The 19,883-nt window shown below is 37.7% G+C and overlaps 1 protein-coding gene across 13 annotated transcripts in view; it reads left to right on the top strand.

The window, feature by feature from the left end:
- Positions 1-17,285, top strand: part of TRPS1 (transcriptional repressor GATA binding 1) — a 213,805-nt gene extending 196,520 nt beyond the window's left edge. For all 13 annotated transcript variants that reach the window (XM_050970638.1, XM_030228437.2, XM_050970640.1 and 10 more), the window contains 2 exons: positions 5,733-5,855; positions 10,955-17,285. In XM_050970638.1, the coding sequence (XP_050826595.1) occupies positions 5,733-5,855; positions 10,955-12,016 (1,185 nt within the window). In that variant the 3' untranslated portion in view covers positions 12,017-17,285. The remainder of the gene's footprint in view (positions 1-5,732; positions 5,856-10,954) is intronic.
- The last annotated feature ends 2,598 nt before the right edge of the window (positions 17,286-19,883 follow it).

Raw genomic sequence — 19,883 nt, 5'->3', positions numbered from 1 at the left:
AGCTGATGGAGAGGCATCTGTTAACTCATACTTAAGGTTGAAAACAACTTCTACTTTAATACTCTGCTTTTTGTGTTTCAGTTTTTCCCTTCTGGGACAAAAATTTGCTGTGTATGATGTGTTCCTGAAAGTGGTTGAGGTTAAAAAAGGAAGGGAGCCTCAATGACTTTCTTTTTAATTTAGACATAGCTACAGCAAAAGCAAGTAATTTTTTAAAATGTGAAACTTCACAGAAACATAGTTGTGTCTGTTTTCACAGTAGAGAGAGAAAGCAGTTTTGATTAAAAACATTCAGAAAGGTCTGAGTGCCTTTGCAACCAAAAGAAACGAGGTCTGAAGGATGCCTTTCCCATCCTAATCAGAAGAAAGTAGTACTTACTCCAACATCCAGATGCTGTCCTGCTGCCCAGGTTTTAAACGTTAATCTAAACCTCACCAAAACTCAAGATGATCAAATACCTGCTTATATAAGGAGAACAAAGCAGGAATGACATGGTGTGGAACAAGGAACTCTTTCGAAATTACGGCAGTGCAAACACAACAAAGGTAGATGCAGTCACGAGTGCACTATGCTGCTTCTCTGTACTGTGTGGTAGCAGCCCAGTGAGAGCAGCTGCTTACAATTGCTCTCCACAGCAAGTCACCTGGCTCATACTGAGCATGTGTGCAGGTTTCCTGGAGCTCTCCTTTTGGACCTCCCGAGTTGCAGGAGAGCATCCAGAGCCGGCGTTTTGCATTTTTTCAGTGAGGCATAGTTGCTTGTATTCCCCGACTTCATCATTGGAAGTAGGTCAGGCACATGCTTATTCCTGGGCAACACTGAGGATTTCACTGCACCTCATGTTCTGGAGCCATTATTGACAGCATGCTCTGTTTCTGGCACGTTAGAGTGGCCAGAGATGGTAAAAAATCCACTCAGTCCTCATCATATCATCGTTTTGTGTTAGGGAAGTGAAAGTAATCAGCAATAAGACAAATTTTGTTGTGTCCAAAACAAAGAGGGTGATGTAAGAAAATCCTTGGCTGCTGCTTGTGGAGCCTATTTGAGTTTCTAAAAGCATCTTCTGGCAGAAATTTTGAAAACAGGATGTATTTGGCACTAGCAGAGTGTCAGGCACCATTGCTTAGTCTAGCTAGCTAAAAAGTCACAGTTCCTAAGCACTGTTTTTGGCTGTGCTCTTACAGGATATATTTTGCTACATGAACTTCCACTAAAAAAATCCCTGAAAGTTCAGTGCATGATGAAATATTTTTGTATAATGTGGAGTATAAATATTCTTCTGTATGGCTACAAAGTTTGGAATAGTGTGAACTGTAGAGTCAATCCTTTAAAATTGAAAGAAGTTTTTATGAAGAAGGGCCTGGCAAGACACCTGAGTGAATCACTTGTTTTCATATTCTCTGCTGGTTTATTGCTTAGCAGAAAGGACTACTAAAGATTGCCTTGTTTCAGTGAAGTATTGGTAACTACTGAAAATCATCTAAGGAGTTAAAAAAATTAGGCATTTAGGCTTGATGCTGTATATACCAAGTTTCAGACTTGTTCAATTTGAAATGGTCAAGATATGAAACCATAAAAAATGTGAGTAAATACTCTGCATATCAAGGGTAGTTATGCAATTACATGCTTTCATCATGGTTCTTACCAAGGGAAAACAGTCAGTAGAGAGGTCTGCAAGATATATTCAGTGAATAATTACAAATTTTCATAACTTAGATACATAAATATAATAATCCACTTGTTTCTTTGCTGCTACTACACTAAAATGTGTGCATACTTTTATTTTCCCTAGAGAAAAGCCACTCTGACTGTAGATTTGTTAGAAAGTTATCTGAAAAACTTGAAATCTCCTCTCTGCCCACCCCCCAGTTTGGCCAATCTCCAAATTATAAACAGCTGAACTGATTTAAATAAAGTTTTCAGTACCAAGAAAGAAAAAAAAAAAAAAAAAAAAAAAAAAAGTTACATCTGGGCTGACAAAAACATATGCCAAGTTTCAGCCTAATGTGATTTGAGACAACTGTGATATTAAACGCCCAGACCTCGGAACTGGAATGGAAATAGAGACAGGCTTTTCTCTGCACTGGCCCCTTCAGGATTTGAGATTGTAATGTAGTGGCTGTAAGGCCCCAGATGATTAAAACTTGACTTAGTAGATACATATTTTAGTTATTTAGACCCTTTTGACTTTTTCTTCCAAGGATGTACATGACATTTTCATTGATAACTCCAGACAGTGCTAGTGGCACTGATCACAGACTGAAATCTTTTTATCTGTGGCTCAGACTCTCTCATGACTAGTCATGTTGACCTACATTTACTATGCTGATTTAAGAAATTAACTGTGGTAGGATCATATCAGAAGAAGAGCAAAAGTTCTCTAACATACTTCTTGAGAATGGTGGCAGTGCTTAGCAGAGCACTTGAGCCCATGGCTGGGTTTTATGGGGGCTCTGGGCCATAGCTGCTGCACAGGCTTTGCTGGATTTGAGCTTGAGTGCCTGTTTCTTTGCAAGACTACCCAGAAAAGCAGCAGTATTGGCCAGTATTATTGATGAGTTCAAGTGATGAGTATGCAGACCCATGCAGAAGTACCATCACTAACAGTAGAATTGCTATTGAACATTTAGCAACAAAAAAAATTAATCAATTTCTGCTGACCAATAACTTAGGAAAGTTGGTATATGAGAAGTAAAGGCCTAGGTTTTTGTTGTTTTTCTTTTAAGAAATTTTATTTGTTTAAGATAATAGGGTTGCTACATTGTAGGCTTTTAAAAAAGCCCTCCAGTTTTTTATTGCAGGCAAAAAATTTCTGAGGTGTATTTTGACAGGCAGGTCTGTTCTGTGGTTAGTAGCATCTGAGAGTCAAGAATCTTTAGTCCAATTCTGCCATAGTCCTGTTTTGTGTCAGGAAATCCATTCTAAAGCTGTGTGTCCCCACTATAAATAGCTGTTTTCTAACCAAAATGCTCAATGAAGTAGCAGCATTTAAGTTTTTCCAGAGATGTTTCAATTATTCATTTATTAATATATGCGACCTATGTTGAAACACTTTAATACTGAAATAATCAATGTTGATTGTCCTGTATGGTCCCTAAATAGTACAGAAATAAGAGAAGGTAAAGAAAGATAAGGTACAACACAGAACAGCACAAAAGAGGAATTTACAGACTTTGCATTAAATTTAGGGAAGGATGTTTAACTGGACTCCTTGACATTTCAAACAGATAAATATTTGTAAGTAGTGAATAAGCAGAGGTATAGAATTTCAGTACAAACATCTACTGCTATGTGTTTCGTAGGTTTTTGTCAGCTGTAGTCATTATATGATTTCACTGCAACTAATACCCAGTTTGAATCAGATCTTACTTTAGAAAAGAGAGAAAAAATTAGTTGCTTTTGTCGATGTTTTATAGATATACTGCATTTAATAGCTCCACTGCATTTAATGAAAATTTCTGTGTAGCTTTGCCTTCTGTCCCCCTTCAGGTGTGTAGAAATGCAGCATACAAACTAGACTGCTCTCTCTATATTTTAATAGTCTTCCATGACTTTGTAGAGGGTATTTCCCAAACTCAAGGAACACAAACAGAACTAAAACAGTGGAAAGACTGACTCAGATTAAGACTCCGCTTGGTTAATACACCATACCAAGAAACTGTAGACCAGCATACAAGAAGTAGGAATGAAAAGAAGCAGTTCTGCAGTTGTAGCTGAATCCTGGCCATATAGAGTCATATCCACTTGGAAACTTCTCACCCTCCAAGGGGACCAAATTGGGATTAGTCTAGTGAGGCTTTTATTGTACTCTGATGGAAAATATTTCAGCAGCCAGGTGAAACTAGTCGAGGATATCCAGCCACAAAAAGAAATTGGGACCTTCAATGTACTTGTAGACAAGCTCACCTTTCCAGGGCTTATATGCACAACTAGTTAAATGTTTGCTGAAGGACATCAACTACCATCTAGTTCTCCCCTTAGCTACATTGAGAAAAATATCATATACTACAGCATCTGATTTAAGAGGCAAAACAGGGAATGATGTACGGGCGTGAGAGAGGGATTATCTTGATGACAATCTTGATTTTATTGTATCACTTTAAAGTACCACAACCTGCTCTACAAATGAAATTGTGTTCTTGGTTTAAAAGGGCAATTGTTAGCCTGACTTTGTGCTCACTAAAAACATTTCCCCAATCTTGTTAAATTATTGCACTCATTTCAGATTTTTATGGCTGTGCAGCTTACCAGCCCTCGTTTCTTTACGTTTCATTCATTTTCCTTGTATTGATGATTAATGGAGGATGTCGAACGTTAGAGTGAGCAGGCATCAGCAAATGCAAGATCATAATTAGTTTAGCTGACGAGGGCCTCTGATAGCACTTGCATCTGGATGGAAAAATTACCCTATAGGGAACTGGCTGCTCACCAGGTCTTTTTAGTGATACATTGTGAAACACCCGATGAATCAAATGCCCTTTCAATGCCAAGAAAGTGTTCCAGTCTTGAAGCCAAAATTATGTCTGCAGAAAGCTTTCCATTTGAAATGTATCAGAGTACAATTATAACCATTGTATTTTTTTGGCATGAGCACCAGTCTTCTTCAGTATGAACTAAAGTTAAATAAATTACTTAAATTTTGTGAAACCCTGAAATTTTTACTTATAGTGTTAGTAATTTTTAATTTATAATAAAATTAGTTTTCACCCAGACTGTTTTCCCTGTACTCACTCATTCTTATCTTAGTTGGTGAAGGTTTCTTACTGATCATTTTTTCCCTTTGCAAAAAGGGAATGGAGTTAAAATTCGGATTTTCTTTTCAGCAAAAGAATTCCATTTCCTGCTTATTAGTATTTGGGCCCACAAACACAGCCTGACTTTTGTTTAAATGAGAAGTTTAATGAAATCATTACTCCATAGAAAAAATTTAATGAGCAATACTCATAAACATGCCTACTTTTAAATATTCCTGGATCCTTATGAAAGCTGGTGAATGCACAGCTCAGTCTGGTTAAAATCAATTTGTATTTAGGGAAGCTTTACTGTGCCCTTCTTTGCCTTACTAAAATAAAACAAACAAAACTATCTGTCAATAACACAGTGTTTTCTGGGACTTCATTTGAAGTTCAGAAGAGGTCTCATTAAAAAATATTGTACTTTTATTTGTTCATAGTATGATGCAGGAATATATGGTAGCTTATACTGATATCAGAAATAAGTGGAAAATACGGTATCATGCATTCAAATATAATCTCTGTTTAAGGAATTAGTATGAGACAGGTACAAACTGTAATTAATTGTCTGGTGGTGTTACAGAATTCTTGTTACCAATCACACTTTTAAATAAAGCTAGCTAAAAAGAAATAATCTGTTGTGAGACCAGGAGAGTTTACAGAAGGTTCTGTCAGCTTCCAAGGGATTTTTTTCAGAATTTGCTGTTTAGAAACCATCATTAAATGCACAAAACCTGAAGTTCAAAAAGTTAAAGTTGTTATTCTGAAAAGGCTTTGGTGTTTCACACACCTCATCCATCACTCTGGGGTTAATTATAATGAAAATCAGTGGTGCCTATTAAGCACAATTGAACCTGACCTCATTATGGGCAGTGTGGTTTTATACTGTCATTGTTGCCAGTCTAGAGACAAAACTCCTGTGTTGATTTGTCCTAACTCCACAGCTCATGTGACTCACCTCTGACCTGTTTTTTTTCCCTTTTTCTTCCCTATTTCAGAGACGTAGAGGCTCGGGTGTTTTCTGTGCCAATTGCCTGACCACAAAGACCTCTCTCTGGCGGAAGAATGCAAATGGTGGATATGTATGCAACGCGTGTGGCCTCTACCAGAAGCTCCACTCGGTAGGAAGAACTTACCAGTTTATTCAGTAGGAAAAAGAGCTAAGCTGGGCAGCTGTGGCCTTGCCTGGTTGTGTGATTAGTACCACTCCCCGGCCTGCAGTTAATTTCCTAACAGGGTTTTGCAGAATGGTCACTTTGGGATCAGTTGTGATTCATTAGGAAACAGCCTGGGATGCTGTGAGTAGATGTGTTTGAGATCACCAGTGATGCATTTAATTATTTTGATACAAAATAAGGGGAATATTATTTCTTGTCTGGGAATTGCTTTTCAAAGCAAATGATATATTGCAATGAAAGCTCTCTAAATTCTAGAGTCCTGGAAAAACCAAAATTCTTGAAATTAGACATCACATCTATATTAAAATATCTCTTGAAACAGTTTTTGTATACTTTGACATCTCTTACCTCCTTTATTCTTGATAGTAAATTTCCTGGAGATACAGGGAGGTGGGATTTTGTGTTCTTTTTTTTACAGTTCTTTAAGTCTGCTGGAAGATAAATATCTTGGCAAGGAAGCTATTCAATGAAGGCACTCATCACTTGGTGAGGGCAATATTCACCATCCCTCAGGATCAGTCAGGGAATAAATAATAATCATTGTCTGTCTATATTACTTTTCATCTTATTGACACTTGACTTGATCCTGAAAGATGTTGAATGCTCTGGTCCAGGTCCAGGAAAGCCATACTGAAGTGTTTCCTTGGATCAGTGCCAAAATGCCTGGAATCTTTTAGGTTCAGACCCACTGGTTAAATATTATCCTTGCTGTCTTTAATAGGCACACATAGGAGAGTCAGGTGACTAATTAATTAATTTTTACAACATTCCTATGAAATTAAAAACTGTTACTGTTATTCAGAAATGGAAACCAAGGTAGTCTTTGGGAGTTTGCCAGGTCAGTGTATCAGATCAGGCTTAGAGCCTAACTCAGAAATAAATGTGGTGACTAAGGGCGTGCATTTTTTAAAATGTTTTGCAGAAATTAAATTTGAAATGTAAGCTTCTCAATGGTCTTGTCTACTGCCCATACAATAATCCTGTTTATGCAATATCCTGCCAAACCAGCCCACTTACTAAAACAACATAAAAATTACAATTTTCAAAAGCAACATGACCATCACCAGTCTGAAGGGCTGGCTCTGTTTGTCATATGTGTCATTCTGGGGTCACTCACTGTTTTTAAGGCCCAGAATAGCCAAGTCAGGCCAGTAATATCTAAGATGAACTAATGCATGGTCTTGGCCAGCATCTTCGCTGGGTCTTGCTCCAGGTAACATCTTCCTGGACACCTCTCAAAGTTTTAGATAGAATATCTAATTTAAGGAAATTCATCAGTGGTGAACACCCACAACGATTTTAAGAAGGACAGTTTGGCTTTTTTATTTGAGTCTGGTTATTTGTAGAAATGCCATTTGCAGACTCTATTTTCCCTTTTTAAAGTATACTTTTCTCAGCTGTAGTGTTGGATCTCACCATGATTTCAGCATTAACTTTTCAGTAGATAAAAGCTAAAAGAATCACTTTTGAATTCAAGCACAACTTGAATCATCCTTATGAACCAGTAGGAATGAACTAGTGCACTTCCAGCATCTTTTATTAGAAATACAGTGTCAAAGTTTGTTTTAAGCATCTCAAAAGCAAGAAGCTGCCCTAAGCTCCACTGTTTAAGCATGGCAATAAGCTGCCATTCAGTGGACATTTTACATTAATATCTTCAATTGGACTTTGACCAAACAAATGAAAAGAATTTAATTAAGCCCTACTCTGCTGTGGTATGATAGCAACTCCTTTATAAGTAGGAGTCTGAAATAATCCAATAATCTCTCCTTTGGGACACCTTTTGAGACAGTCCCAAGGAAAGGGATGCTCTTTAGATGGACACCAGAAAGATGAAAGTTTCTTTTATCTGTCTGCCTGTCTGTTCAGGAAAAATTGCACTATGTGTCATGTATTGGACACATGATTTTGGATTAAGGTGTCCAGGATGATGCAGTTATTAGGGAAATGTCCAAAACTATAAAAAACCAAGTGAATAGAATTCACTTCTGTAAGACCCCTGTTCCTCTAAATTGTACGACACTGCTGAGTAAAACTCACCTGTAGTAATTTGCACATTTCATAGCTCCCTTTTGATTGGATTATTACTGTCTAGGACTATCATCCTCATTAATGCAAGCCTAAGGTGTCTTTTTCACTTTCTTTTAATAAGAAAAATCTCTGATCTATCAGATATTACTAGGTGATAGTGACTGACACATGTTAACAAGGTAGTGATTTCTGCTACAAGTTTCATTTCTATTTCTATTATACCCTTGAATAACTTTTCAGTGTGTTTTCAAAAATGTCCCATCCATCTAAGAGGTAATTGACATTAAACTTGCCACGTTTTCCACATTTCTCTCCTTTAATGCAATCAACTATGTTTAAATTGTGTAGTTATAATCCAAAAGTCTCTTATTAAAATAGTTTTAGTGAAAAAATTCACCTTACTGCAAACATATACAGAATATTCACATTTGCTGTCTCCCCAGAGTCATGAATTTGACCATTTTTATTGTGGTGCTGTCCTTCAGTTTTAAATAGCTCAAATTTGGTCATTGAACACTACGTTTTGTTCCATGGTGACAACATCCTTGGACTAATTCAGTAAAGAATTACAGCAGATTCTAGGATTAGTCTAGAGGAGGCTCCACTTTCCCATGGAATTTGAGAAATCTAATCACAATAATTTATTGAAGCATCCATTGAATTTGTTGTTTTATTTTTTTTTAGTTACTCATATCATTGGAATGGGGAGATTGCTTATTGATACAGGGATGGCAGAAATATTTGTGATCATCTTTAATATATTATGTCTAACATATAATTAAGGATCTGACATTGGCCATTTTGAAAGTAAAGTTCTGGTTATGTTTTCACTATATTCTAAATTTAGTTCCCCACTGAAAATCAAGGAGTGACCTTAAAATTTTCTGTTTGCCTTGGTTGTAACCAAATACCGGATATTTTTATCTGCACTTCAGATAAGGAAAAATAGTAGATTTACACCACTAAAGAGTACATTTAATCATCTAAGGGCTAGTTTAATCAGATGAGCACAGTCATTGGCAAGGTGAAGAATTTTAAAGTTGAATCTACAATAGCTTTGAATAGCTGGAGCCTCAAGTAAGAGTGTGAGGGTCCCTAATCTCAGGTAGAAAGATGTTTCTTTCAACTGCTTCCATAATCAGGCTTCCTACCTGTAGCATGAAGAGTAAGACTAAAATTATTTCCAAAATATTGGAGGGCTGTCTGGAAGTCATGTAAAAATGGTCTGTAGTGTTTAGCGTTTAATAAGAGCAACAACATTGTCAGATCTCACACAGTATCTGAGTTACAATTGTCATAAAAAGACAAGGAAATAATACAGACCTTATAATAAAAAGTATATACCTACGCATATTAATTTGCTATTGATTGGTCAAACTATAATCTTTATCTCAATAGAATTTACATAGAAAATATTGTAATTTTTTAAACACGATTTTATCTCAGCTTTGATCTGTGTGAGAAGGCTGGTTCAGGTGCTGTTTTTCCACCAAGTTTAAATTTCTCTTATTAAAAATCTTAATCAAAGTGTGTGTATACTTCTGATTCAGCATTTTAACAGAAGTAAACACTTTAAAAATAGCTGCATTATCTAAAACATGGTTCACCATTAAGAGTATGCCAACTGCAGGAAAATAAATAAGTGAAAGGAGAGGAATATGGCAACTCAAAAGAGAGACTAAATCTCTGCAAATAATAGAATGGGTGTTCTTCCAGCTCTGGATGTTTTCATATTAGCTTGAAGTTATGAATACATTAAAGAATTAGTTACATTCAAGGTACTCAAGATTATTTTGGATATTGACTGTAAGCCAAAACTATATCTGCTTTTAAAGACTAGGTTAAAATTTCTAAATAAACATATGAGTAGAATACTGGGGTGGGGGGCACTTACCTGGCCTCCAACCAAAACAGGATTATGTGCCTTTGGGAAGAAAAATGTCAGCTGCCAACACACCAAACTGAATGACTTTTAGGTAGTTTTTGTTGCTCTACCATCTGCCCAGTAGAGAAACATATTGATGGTGCAGCACCATTTTTCACTCAGGTACTATTGCTTTTCTCTTGGGGAGCCTTTAAAGGAAACCTAACTGCTCTCCTTCCTTGTATCATTTTTCTTTTTCCACACAAAGATATTTTCACTTCTTCTCTAAAAAGGCCACTTAACACGAGCTTTTGTGGGGTAGTAGCAAATGGAAAAAGAAGCCCTTACTTGGTTCTTCCCTCTGCCTCTTTGTGATGCTTATTTCTTTACAGATCCCTTTTGCCCGATGCCTTCTCTCCCTCATGGCTTTGTAGCACATCAGTAACACTCAGAAAGCAATGCAGGTGGGCTGAAGGAGGGGGAGTTGATACCAAACAAGAGGCAGACCTTTTGGTGCATAGTTTCCCTGGGCTTTCTTCTCCATCTTTCTTAGTCCCTTTCTGGCCACCATCTTCCCACTCAGCACACAGTGGACCTGCAGCCCTTTTGCTGTGTGACAGCAATGGTGGTCAGCAAGCCCTGTGCGTGCTTGTGTTTTCTGTCCATGTCAGAGCAGGGTGAGTATGAAGGTAAGTTCTTGTCCCAGTGGGAGCTGTGCACACCCCTGCCCGACAGCAGCTCTGGTGGCACAGTGCACAGAGCAGCACTGGTGCATAGGGCCTGGCATCTCCTGCCTCACCCCCAGCTCTCAGCACCCACTTTCAACATGTCTCCCGCAGAATTTTTTAGGAGTAAGAGGTAATAAATGGTTTGACAGCTTGGATACTTCATGCTTTTTAAAGTAAATCCTTTTGAAGGATGTCTAAGACAGTTGACTCAGGTTGATAAAATAAGCCATTTTATAGTTTACTTTCAGCATGAGGGACCACGAACCAGCATTTGGATTGAAACTTGGTCGTTCCCGTAACACTGTTGTAATGCAGCTCTTCACAAAAGAAAAGATAAATTTGCATGAGCGTGGTCTCACAGATTTGTTTAATGTGTCTTTCTTTTTTCCTTTTGTTCATTCTCTGTGTGTTCCATGCAGACTCCCAGGCCTTTAAACATCATTAAGCAGAACAATGGTGAACAGATCATTAGGAGACGAACAAGAAAGCGCCTTAACCCGGAGGCACTTCAGGCTGAGCAGCTAAACAAACAGCAGAGGGGTAGCAGTGAGGAGCAAGTCAATGGAAGCCCCTTAGAGAGGAGGTCAGAGGATCATTTACCTGAAGGTCATCAGAGAGAAATTCAGCTTCCCAGCCTCAGTAAATATGAGGCCCCAGGTTCATTGACTAAAAGCCATTCTGCTCAGCAGCCAATATTGGTCAGCCAAACTCTGGATATTCACAAAAGGATGCAACCTTTGCACATTCAGATAAAAAGTCCTCAGGAAAGTACTGGAGACCCAGGAAACAGTTCATCGATATCAGAAGGGAAAGGAAGCTCAGAGAGAGGCAGCCCGATAGAAAAATACATGAGACCTGTGAAACATCCAAACTATTCTCCACCTGGAAGCCCTATTGAAAAATACCAGTACCCACTCTTTGGACTTCCGTTTGTACACAATGACTTTCAGAGTGAAGCTGACTGGCTGAGATTCTGGAGTAAATATAAGCTGTCTGTTCCTGGGAATCCACACTACTTGAGTCATGTGCCTGGCCTACCAAATCCTTGCCAAAACTATGTGCCTTATCCCACCTTTAATCTGCCTCCTCATTTTTCAGCTGTCGGATCAGACAATGACATTCCTCTAGATTTGGCGATAAAGCATTCCAGACCTGGGCCAACTGCAAATGGTGCCTCCAAGGAAAAGAGTAAGGCACCACCAAATGTAAAAAATGAAGGTCCCTTGAATGTAGTAAAAACAGAGAAAGTTGATAGAAGTACCCAAGATGAACTTTCTACCAAGTGTGTGCACTGTGGCATTGTCTTTCTGGATGAAGTGATGTATGCGTTGCATATGAGTTGCCATGGTGACAGCGGACCTTTCCAGTGCAGCATATGCCAGCATCTTTGCACGGACAAGTATGACTTCACAACTCACATCCAGAGGGGCCTACACAGGAACAATGCACAAGCTGAAAAGAATGGAAAACCTAAAGAGTAAACCTTAGCACTTAGCACAATTAAACAGAAATAGGTTTCCTTGATGGGAATTCAATAGCTTGTAATGTCTTGTGAAGACCTATAAAGCACTTCATATAGAGAGCATGCCTTATCCAATATTAAATCCCTTGTTATTTTCTTTTTTTTTTCCTTTTTATTCTTTATTTTTTCTTTTTTTTTTCTTTTTTTTCTTTTTTTTTTCTTTTTTAAATGAGTGGGTTACCAAGAAAAAAGAACAGTTGGATGGTGGCCAGAAGGAGAGGAAGATAATTCAGTGGGACATGGCCCACCAAAGCTAGCCAGAATGCAGTGAATCGTGCCGAATAACCTTGAGAAAATTTTACTGGACAATTAATACCTTTGCCGTTGTGTAAGAGACATAACTGGCAAGTGTGCAAAGATGTGTATATGTATATACTGCTGCAGGGGTGTAGTGAACATATGCACATTGTATATAAGAACTAGACATGTTAAATATACAGAGTTAAAAGGTCATTTTCTTTTCTTTAATTTGGGCAAATTTCTGCCCTACAACATGCCTTAGGATCACATTGTCCTCAGAGCTTTGGCAGCAATGTCATATATGTGTTTCTCAGACTCAGCTGATTTTTAGCTACCATTTTATCACTACATTCTTTCTGGCACACTTTAGTCTAGGAAAACCATTTTGTGCAAGTGAATTCTCTAATACAGAAGCCACATTCCAGGTTTAATTTGCATAGAATAAGGTAACCTGCTATATTTTATTTTAATATATTTTTAATATATTACATTTCTAAACCTTAAAGTCTAAGGTTACTTCTCCACAGGCTTAACATTGCTATACATACCAGTCAATCCCTTCAGTAGACTTATACCAGCTTTTGCTAAGTAGCATTAAATGTCTTCATAGTACTTTTTAATACTTAAAGCTTTTTAAAAACTATCCATGAAGGGAAAGCTCCTCAGCATAACTGCTCAGGGAAATAGGGCTAAATAACTAAATATTAAATAATTGGTTAAAGGTGCTGTTAGACGAGCCTCCATGCTTGCTACAAGGGTGTACAAGAACTGACTTTAATCATTTTCATTATAGCGTCCCAACCAGTAGTTTATTATTTTGCCACAGGGATGTAGAAGATATTACAAGCTACTGGATGCACTGTCAGATTAACTTATTTCATTAAAGAAGTTGGGAGAACAAATAGAAAAAAACCTTATTTTTCTAGTAAATATTAATGTATTACATTTCAAATAATGGTGCCTGACATATTGAATAATTATTTTCTACAGTGTACGTATGCAACAAAGATATTCCATCATGCATTAGAGTCAGTTCTGGCTCTGCCTCGCTGTTTACATTTGCAAATGTAGCAAACAAGGTAATGAAGCAACTATTTCTATTGCAGTAGGTATCTTTTTTTCTGTGTGTGTGCATTAAAGTTGTAAACGATAACATGAAATGAATGAAATTTGTTGATATTAATGGTATGAAAAACAAGAAGGAAATGAAAATATTTTTATGCCTACTTAGGAAAAAAGGGTAGCACTATTCATTCCAAGTACTTTTGTATTCTTAAGCTCTTAACTCACATTGTTATGCTTAAAATGATAAACATATATCCTCTTTTTATTGCTTTGTCTGTGTTTCAGAAGAAACATTTCAGAAATTATTTTGATAAGTGCTGTTTGACGATGCAGCACTGATATTTTATTGCATTCTGTAGTAGCATTGCACTCCATTTTTACAATATTACGCAGTTGCTTTTTTGTTTTGTTTGGGTTTGTTTCTTTTTCGCAGTGCAGGGTCTTAGTTCCTTATGGTTGGATGGCAGGTGTAGCTCAACTGGTTCATGAATGTTGCAGCGAATGAAGTTTAAAATGTCTTTCTGATATTATGTTGTCTTTTATTTCTCCATTCATGCATTTTATTTTTTAAAATGTTCTATAAAAATATCTCTGGACTAAGTCCTCTCTTGAGATTATATGTAAAGGATCCTATTCTGATCTCACTTACATGCCGCCTTTCTCAGATTTTCATGTAATTGAACTAAAGCATCATAAAAAAAAAAAAAAGTTCTTGTATTTAACTTACCTGAGTCTCACCACTCTCCCTTCTAGTATTTGGTGCACTTACTAAGATACTTAACCAGATAAACAGGGAGGTGGAAAATAAAAGGAGAGGTGATAGGAAATGTCTTATAGGGGTTGGCAAAAGGAAAACCAGGAGGGAACTGGCCTAAACATTCAGCACTTTGATAGTCTTTTGAGAAATAGCGTGCCTAAAGCAGCTGGCAACAAACATCACCAAGCATGAGAGGCACTTACACAGTTGATCACCAAAGGTCTCACTGACCTTGGCAGTATTTATGTGTTGTATTTTCACAGAGGTGAAACATTATTGCACAGTTTCTCTGATTTGTTAGGCACAGACAGGCTATTGTTCAGCATTAGGCTGCATTCCTTCCTGCTCCACCCATTGCTTCTTTACTGGTGAGCAGCATATGGAACATCCCACTCCATCTGCTGTGGTTGAGTTCTGTAACCCTTCAGTAGTGTTCTAGGTTAGCAAAGGATGTTGGGCCACATTCTTCTTCTTCTATTTTTTAGATGAATCTCCAGCTTGATACCAGTGACAAAGTCTGGTTATGTTTTTGCTATTGTTCTCCAGTAATAAGTTCTGACTTGGTTTTTGTGGATTTATTTTTGTTGGGTATTTTCTGTTTCTTTTATTTTTTTCTGTGGGGACTGAAATAGATTGCCCTCGTTTCTTGACGTCAGGGTCCAGTGTGTGTCCTTTTCAGCTTTTCCAAGGAAGATGTTATACTCAGTAAGCAGAGATTTTTATCGGCTTCAAAGGTAGCTGCCTGCCGATTTTCAGTAGTTACTGGTTTGACTCACTTCACTTCAGACCTACCAGTTCCTCTGGCTTCTTCACTGATAGAAGCTGCATCTTCATGGCAAAATATTTTAGAGGGACATGTGCGTTGTAAGACTTGAGCACTACCCTGAACTTTATAACACTTCTTGCTAAACTCAGAAGCAGAGGCAAATTAACAGGAAATACACATATCAGGGTTTGGGGATGAGGAGAAATGAAATCTTATGAGTGCAAAGAACAAGACAGAGCTTTGAATGTTACTATTGCACACCTAGACGATGCAAATAAAATTTGAAAAAAAGTTCATTGTTCTTGCCATGACATATTGAGATGTTCTAAGATTTCTGCTTTGTAAGAAATGGGATTTTGCTGTAGCCTGTTCTTTTTGATTGGGATAGGAGGAGCACAGTTTTGTTTTTTTAACAAAAGAGAGGTGACTCCATCCATCTTCCAGACCCCCTCACAATGGGTACTAATAGAAAGAAAAAAAAAACCTGGAAAGGAAAAGAATAATCTTATTTAATAACTTTCAGATGGAAAGCAATGTTAGCACACACAGGTAATTACTGCACCCACTGTGTTTCAATCAACTTATAGCACTAAAAATTGAACTTTCAAACAATCAGTCTTTTTTCTCAATTTTTCAGTGGCTTCAAGGTGGTGAACTTCTCTTACTAAAGGAATGGTAGTGTAAGATCTTAAAACATATCTCAAATAGGACAACCAAATAAGTAGATGTTTCAAAATTAGAGGATTTGTGGTGCCTGTCACTAATCAGATTGTGGAATAGGCACAGTGTTTCCAGTAACTCTCTGTATAGATGGAGCCATCCTGTGACATCATCTGCAAACCAGATTGTCCCTAAGCTGTCACTTCATGGCTGCTGCCCCTCAGTGCTGCAGGAGATGATGTTCCAGAGCACAGTTTGTGTTCAGGTGCCAAATTTAGACTGCTTTCCAAAAGAAGTGTTGCACCTAATTGCCACCGTGCTGATGAAACTCCTCCCTTAATTTTTAATGGACCATGCAGAAGGGGGAAGGATGCTGGATGCGCATATCTCGGTTTGGCCTAAAAAAGGCACCGTTGTCTATTGTGAGGGTTTTAAACAGAGAGAAAATTGAGAAATTTTCTCTCTGTCTCAACCTTTGAAAATCTCCAAAGGTTGAGACACACTGTGAGCAACAGATTATTTTTGCAGTCAGAGGGGCAACAGGACAAGTGACTGATGCTAATTGTATACAGTGCTGAAATGCAGTGATTGCGCAATGGGAAAAACTGATTTGGCAACTCTGGATTAGTACTCAGTTCAGGGACAGACTTTCAAGTCCACCCTTGGACTGGACACTGTTGTTTTGTAGTCATAACTACTTGCTTTATGTGCTAAGGATGTTGTCTACCATCTGCTTTTTGCCCAGTATGTCTAAATATATTCTCATTTTTGCTCCTGTATTGATTTTTCTTGGCTGACTTAACATGCTAATTCCTAATACTGGTCAGGAAAAGCCAAGGAGATTAGAAGGTCACTTCTGTGCAGCCAGAAGGGTAGATATATTTCCTTCTGCTTCTGTGGAGACAGTTATGCTTGGCAAGGAGCAGTGAGCAATTTGTCAGCGTATCCCAAATGTGATAGATAAGTGAGAAATCCCTTCTAAACTTTTCTCTAAAGTTAAGATGGGCCAAGTAAAATTATTTACTTAATTTTCTCACCTCAGAATAGGATTCCTCACTACCCTCTTCCTCACAGTTTTTATTTCATTCAGCCAACTCTGTAAAGCTGGCAGTTGGGGAGATGCTACTTGTATAGTAATCACAGACACCCCAATTTACTTTGAGAGGATAAAAGACAGTAATTAAATGGTTGACAGCCAGATAAATACCTGTTTAATTTGATTCTTTGTTACACTTAGTAAAATTCCTCTACTAGGAAAGCAAAATTACACTTAGTAAAGTAAAAACATCGTGACAGCTACCACAGTTATCCATTCCTATCATTTTTGCCTCTGAGCTCTGTGTAGGAGAACAGGAGAAAAGGAAACATCTCAAAATGCCATTGTAAATTTAGCTTATAGAAAATTCACCAGCAGGAAAAGAAAAAAAAAAAAAAGAAAAAAAAAGCTTCATAAAGAATGACTTCATGTTGCTAAAAACCATCATTAAACTTGTAGCCCTGATTTGACTCTAGAATGCTGGCTCTTAATGTTTTGTCCTTACAACACATGGATGTGTTTTTTGTTCTGTTTTGTTTCGGGTTTTTTTTGTTTTGTTTTGTTTTTTGGTTTTCATAGTGCATGTTCATTTCTACTCACAAACATGTTCTTGGTGTATTTCTTATGCAAACAATCTTCAGGCAGCAAAGATGTCTGTTACATCTAAACTTGAATAATAAAGTTTTACCACCAGTTATAAATCAGATTTGTGTCGTTGTTTCTGGGGAGAATGCAATGTCATGGTGTTACTACACCGTAGTGGGGTTGGGGAGGAGAACAATCAGGACTGGAGCTGCTCTGGGAGCACGACTGGGCCTGACAGCACCTCTGAGTAAGGGCTGGTGGTTATGGCTGAAAGGCAATGGCAGCATGGCTCAGATAAGTCAGGAAAAGGGAAGAGCTCCTTCAAAAACACATTTAGCCCTGTTACAGTCCTTCTGTACTTAGGGCTCTAGATGTGATCCAAATCTCATTCAAATTAATGATAGGATTTGAGTAAAAGTCTCTTCTAATGGAGTTTGAATATTTTTCAGTGCTCCGTCATCTTCCTCATGTCATCCTGGCATGACACTACTGGTTTTAGTCTCCTGCCCCAAGGAAGAGAAAATACTGCAACAATTTGGAGAAATTATGAAAGAAAGGCTGATACTGAAATGGGATCAGGTACCAAGGGTCACCAGCTCTGTTCCTCATAAGAAGTTCATGATTGTCATGAAATAATTCCTGACACTCAGGGCCGTGGTTTCACATCATGCCCACAGCTCTTCCAGGAAATCCTGCTGGCTCCCATCACAGGTTATTGATGCAGTAGTGACTCAAGAACAGAGAATACCACCTACAATGTTGCTGCCACCACTTCCTTCAGCAACCTTGGAGGTTTCCTCAGATGTCCCAACCAAAGCACTGACCAAATCAACTCAGTCTGGCATTTCTGTTTGGATGAGCTAACAGATCTGGGTGGTATGGCTCAGGCAATCATGCTGTAATTTCCTTTCTCCATAGGTTTTGTATCATCTCCATGGTTGAGACCTTGTTCACTCACACAGAATATTGTTTTAAAAGTAATACAAAATGGTAAAATCTGTTTATGATGGTAAAGTAGAAATGTTCTAGGGCTTAAATGTAAAAGCACCATGCCAAAAATAACTTCTGTGACTCATTCTTCCAGTGAATTCAGATGTAAAACCCTATGCATTTTCAGTCTCTTTCTAATTTCCGGACATTAATAAAAAATAATGACTGTAGCAAAAAAAAAAAAAAAAAAAAAAAAAGCTTTCATATGTGAGCAGAACCAGTTTTGGAGACATCAACTGTGCATTTTGAAAAAGATGCTACATACAAAAGCTGATTATTACGTATTGTGTAAGACTATAATATATATATATTCTTACACTGGTATACAGTGTCTGTACCAATGTAAGAATTATATAAAACTCTATATACAGATACACAGAAAGTTCATATGTGTACAGAGAGTTAAAATTTAAAAGTTACATATTCTAAGAACATATTTTGAGAATAAGAAGATTTAATCCAAATGTCTGTTATAAATATAAAACTATTCCTGACCAATGCAGTATGTCTTTAATCAAAATATGTCTTTAATGCAGAAGTGTTTAATAGTGCACTTCTATCTCCAGATACTTAAGGGAGCTCATAATTGTAGAAGCTGATGACCTCAAATGTTCCTTTGTGGTTCCACTATTTGTATAGTCTACTTACATTGTTAATGCCTTTCTCTTACAACAACGGCTACACATAGAAGCAGCTCATATAATTGCACACTAACATAGTTATCAGGTCTCAATATGCTATTATAAGGTTTCAATTTCTACCAAGAGTCTAGGCACTTCTTGTTCTAGCAGCAATGTCCTTGATTATTTCCTTTAAACTACTGTCATCTCTTGATGTAGGTCAAAACTCTGTTGTCCCAAGTTCAGACAGCCTGAGAACAGAAAAGATAATGCATCTGCTAGCAGCAGGTTCTGACCCTTATCCAATGAGATTTATAATTGTATGAAGTTTAAATTGAAAAAAAAAAAAAAAAAAAGCAAATATCAGTATAGGTGTTAATGCAGTAGAAAATGGACAGAATGAATAAGCAGGGTGCTCCATTCCATCCATTCTATATGGAGGGGAAGTGGGGTAAACAAATCACAATCTGTCTTTATAGGATTGTTGACAATGGGGATATAAAATCAAGGAACGGAATCTCAGTGAAACTGTTCTCTGGAAGTTTAAGTGTGATGGGCAATCAGGCTGGACAACTGGGACACCTGAAACCTGATGGAGGTAGAGTGTGCACTGACACCAGCTTCCTTTGATTCCCGTGAAGAGTCTGACTAATGCTTTTGTGCAGAACAAGAGTGTCAGTGAGTCCTTGCTGTAAATGAAAGTGTCTCCTACGCATCCAAAGGAATAGAAGTGTCTTTCACACATTGTGGTTGCCATGTCACTGGAACTGTCTGATTCATCTCCAAATGCTGCTGTGGAATTGACAGCTTCATGGTGAGATTGATACAGTGACAGCTGTGTCACCCACCTCCAAACAGCTCCATCAGTGCTGATACTGTGTCAGAGGAGTTGGTCAGAGAAGAAATACGACCATTTAAAAGAATAGGAAAGAAATACATTTAAGAAAACCAAAAAACCTTTGGTTATGACGATGTGTAAAGAAGATGGCTTAAATCTGCCAAATATGTGCTTTTTTTTTTCTTTTTTTGTCTTTTTTTTTTCTTGGCAAAGGCAATGCAGCTGCTGTGGCCTTATTTCTGAATGAAATAATTCCTTTTATGACCTGT

The sequence above is a fragment of the Serinus canaria genome, chromosome 2 (genome assembly GCF_022539315.1).
Source record: "Serinus canaria isolate serCan28SL12 chromosome 2, serCan2020, whole genome shotgun sequence".
In the NCBI taxonomy this organism is placed as follows: domain Eukaryota; kingdom Metazoa; phylum Chordata; class Aves; order Passeriformes; family Fringillidae; genus Serinus; species Serinus canaria.
Note: the sequence above shows the minus strand (reverse complement) of the source record. Positions and strands in the feature narration are given on the sequence as shown.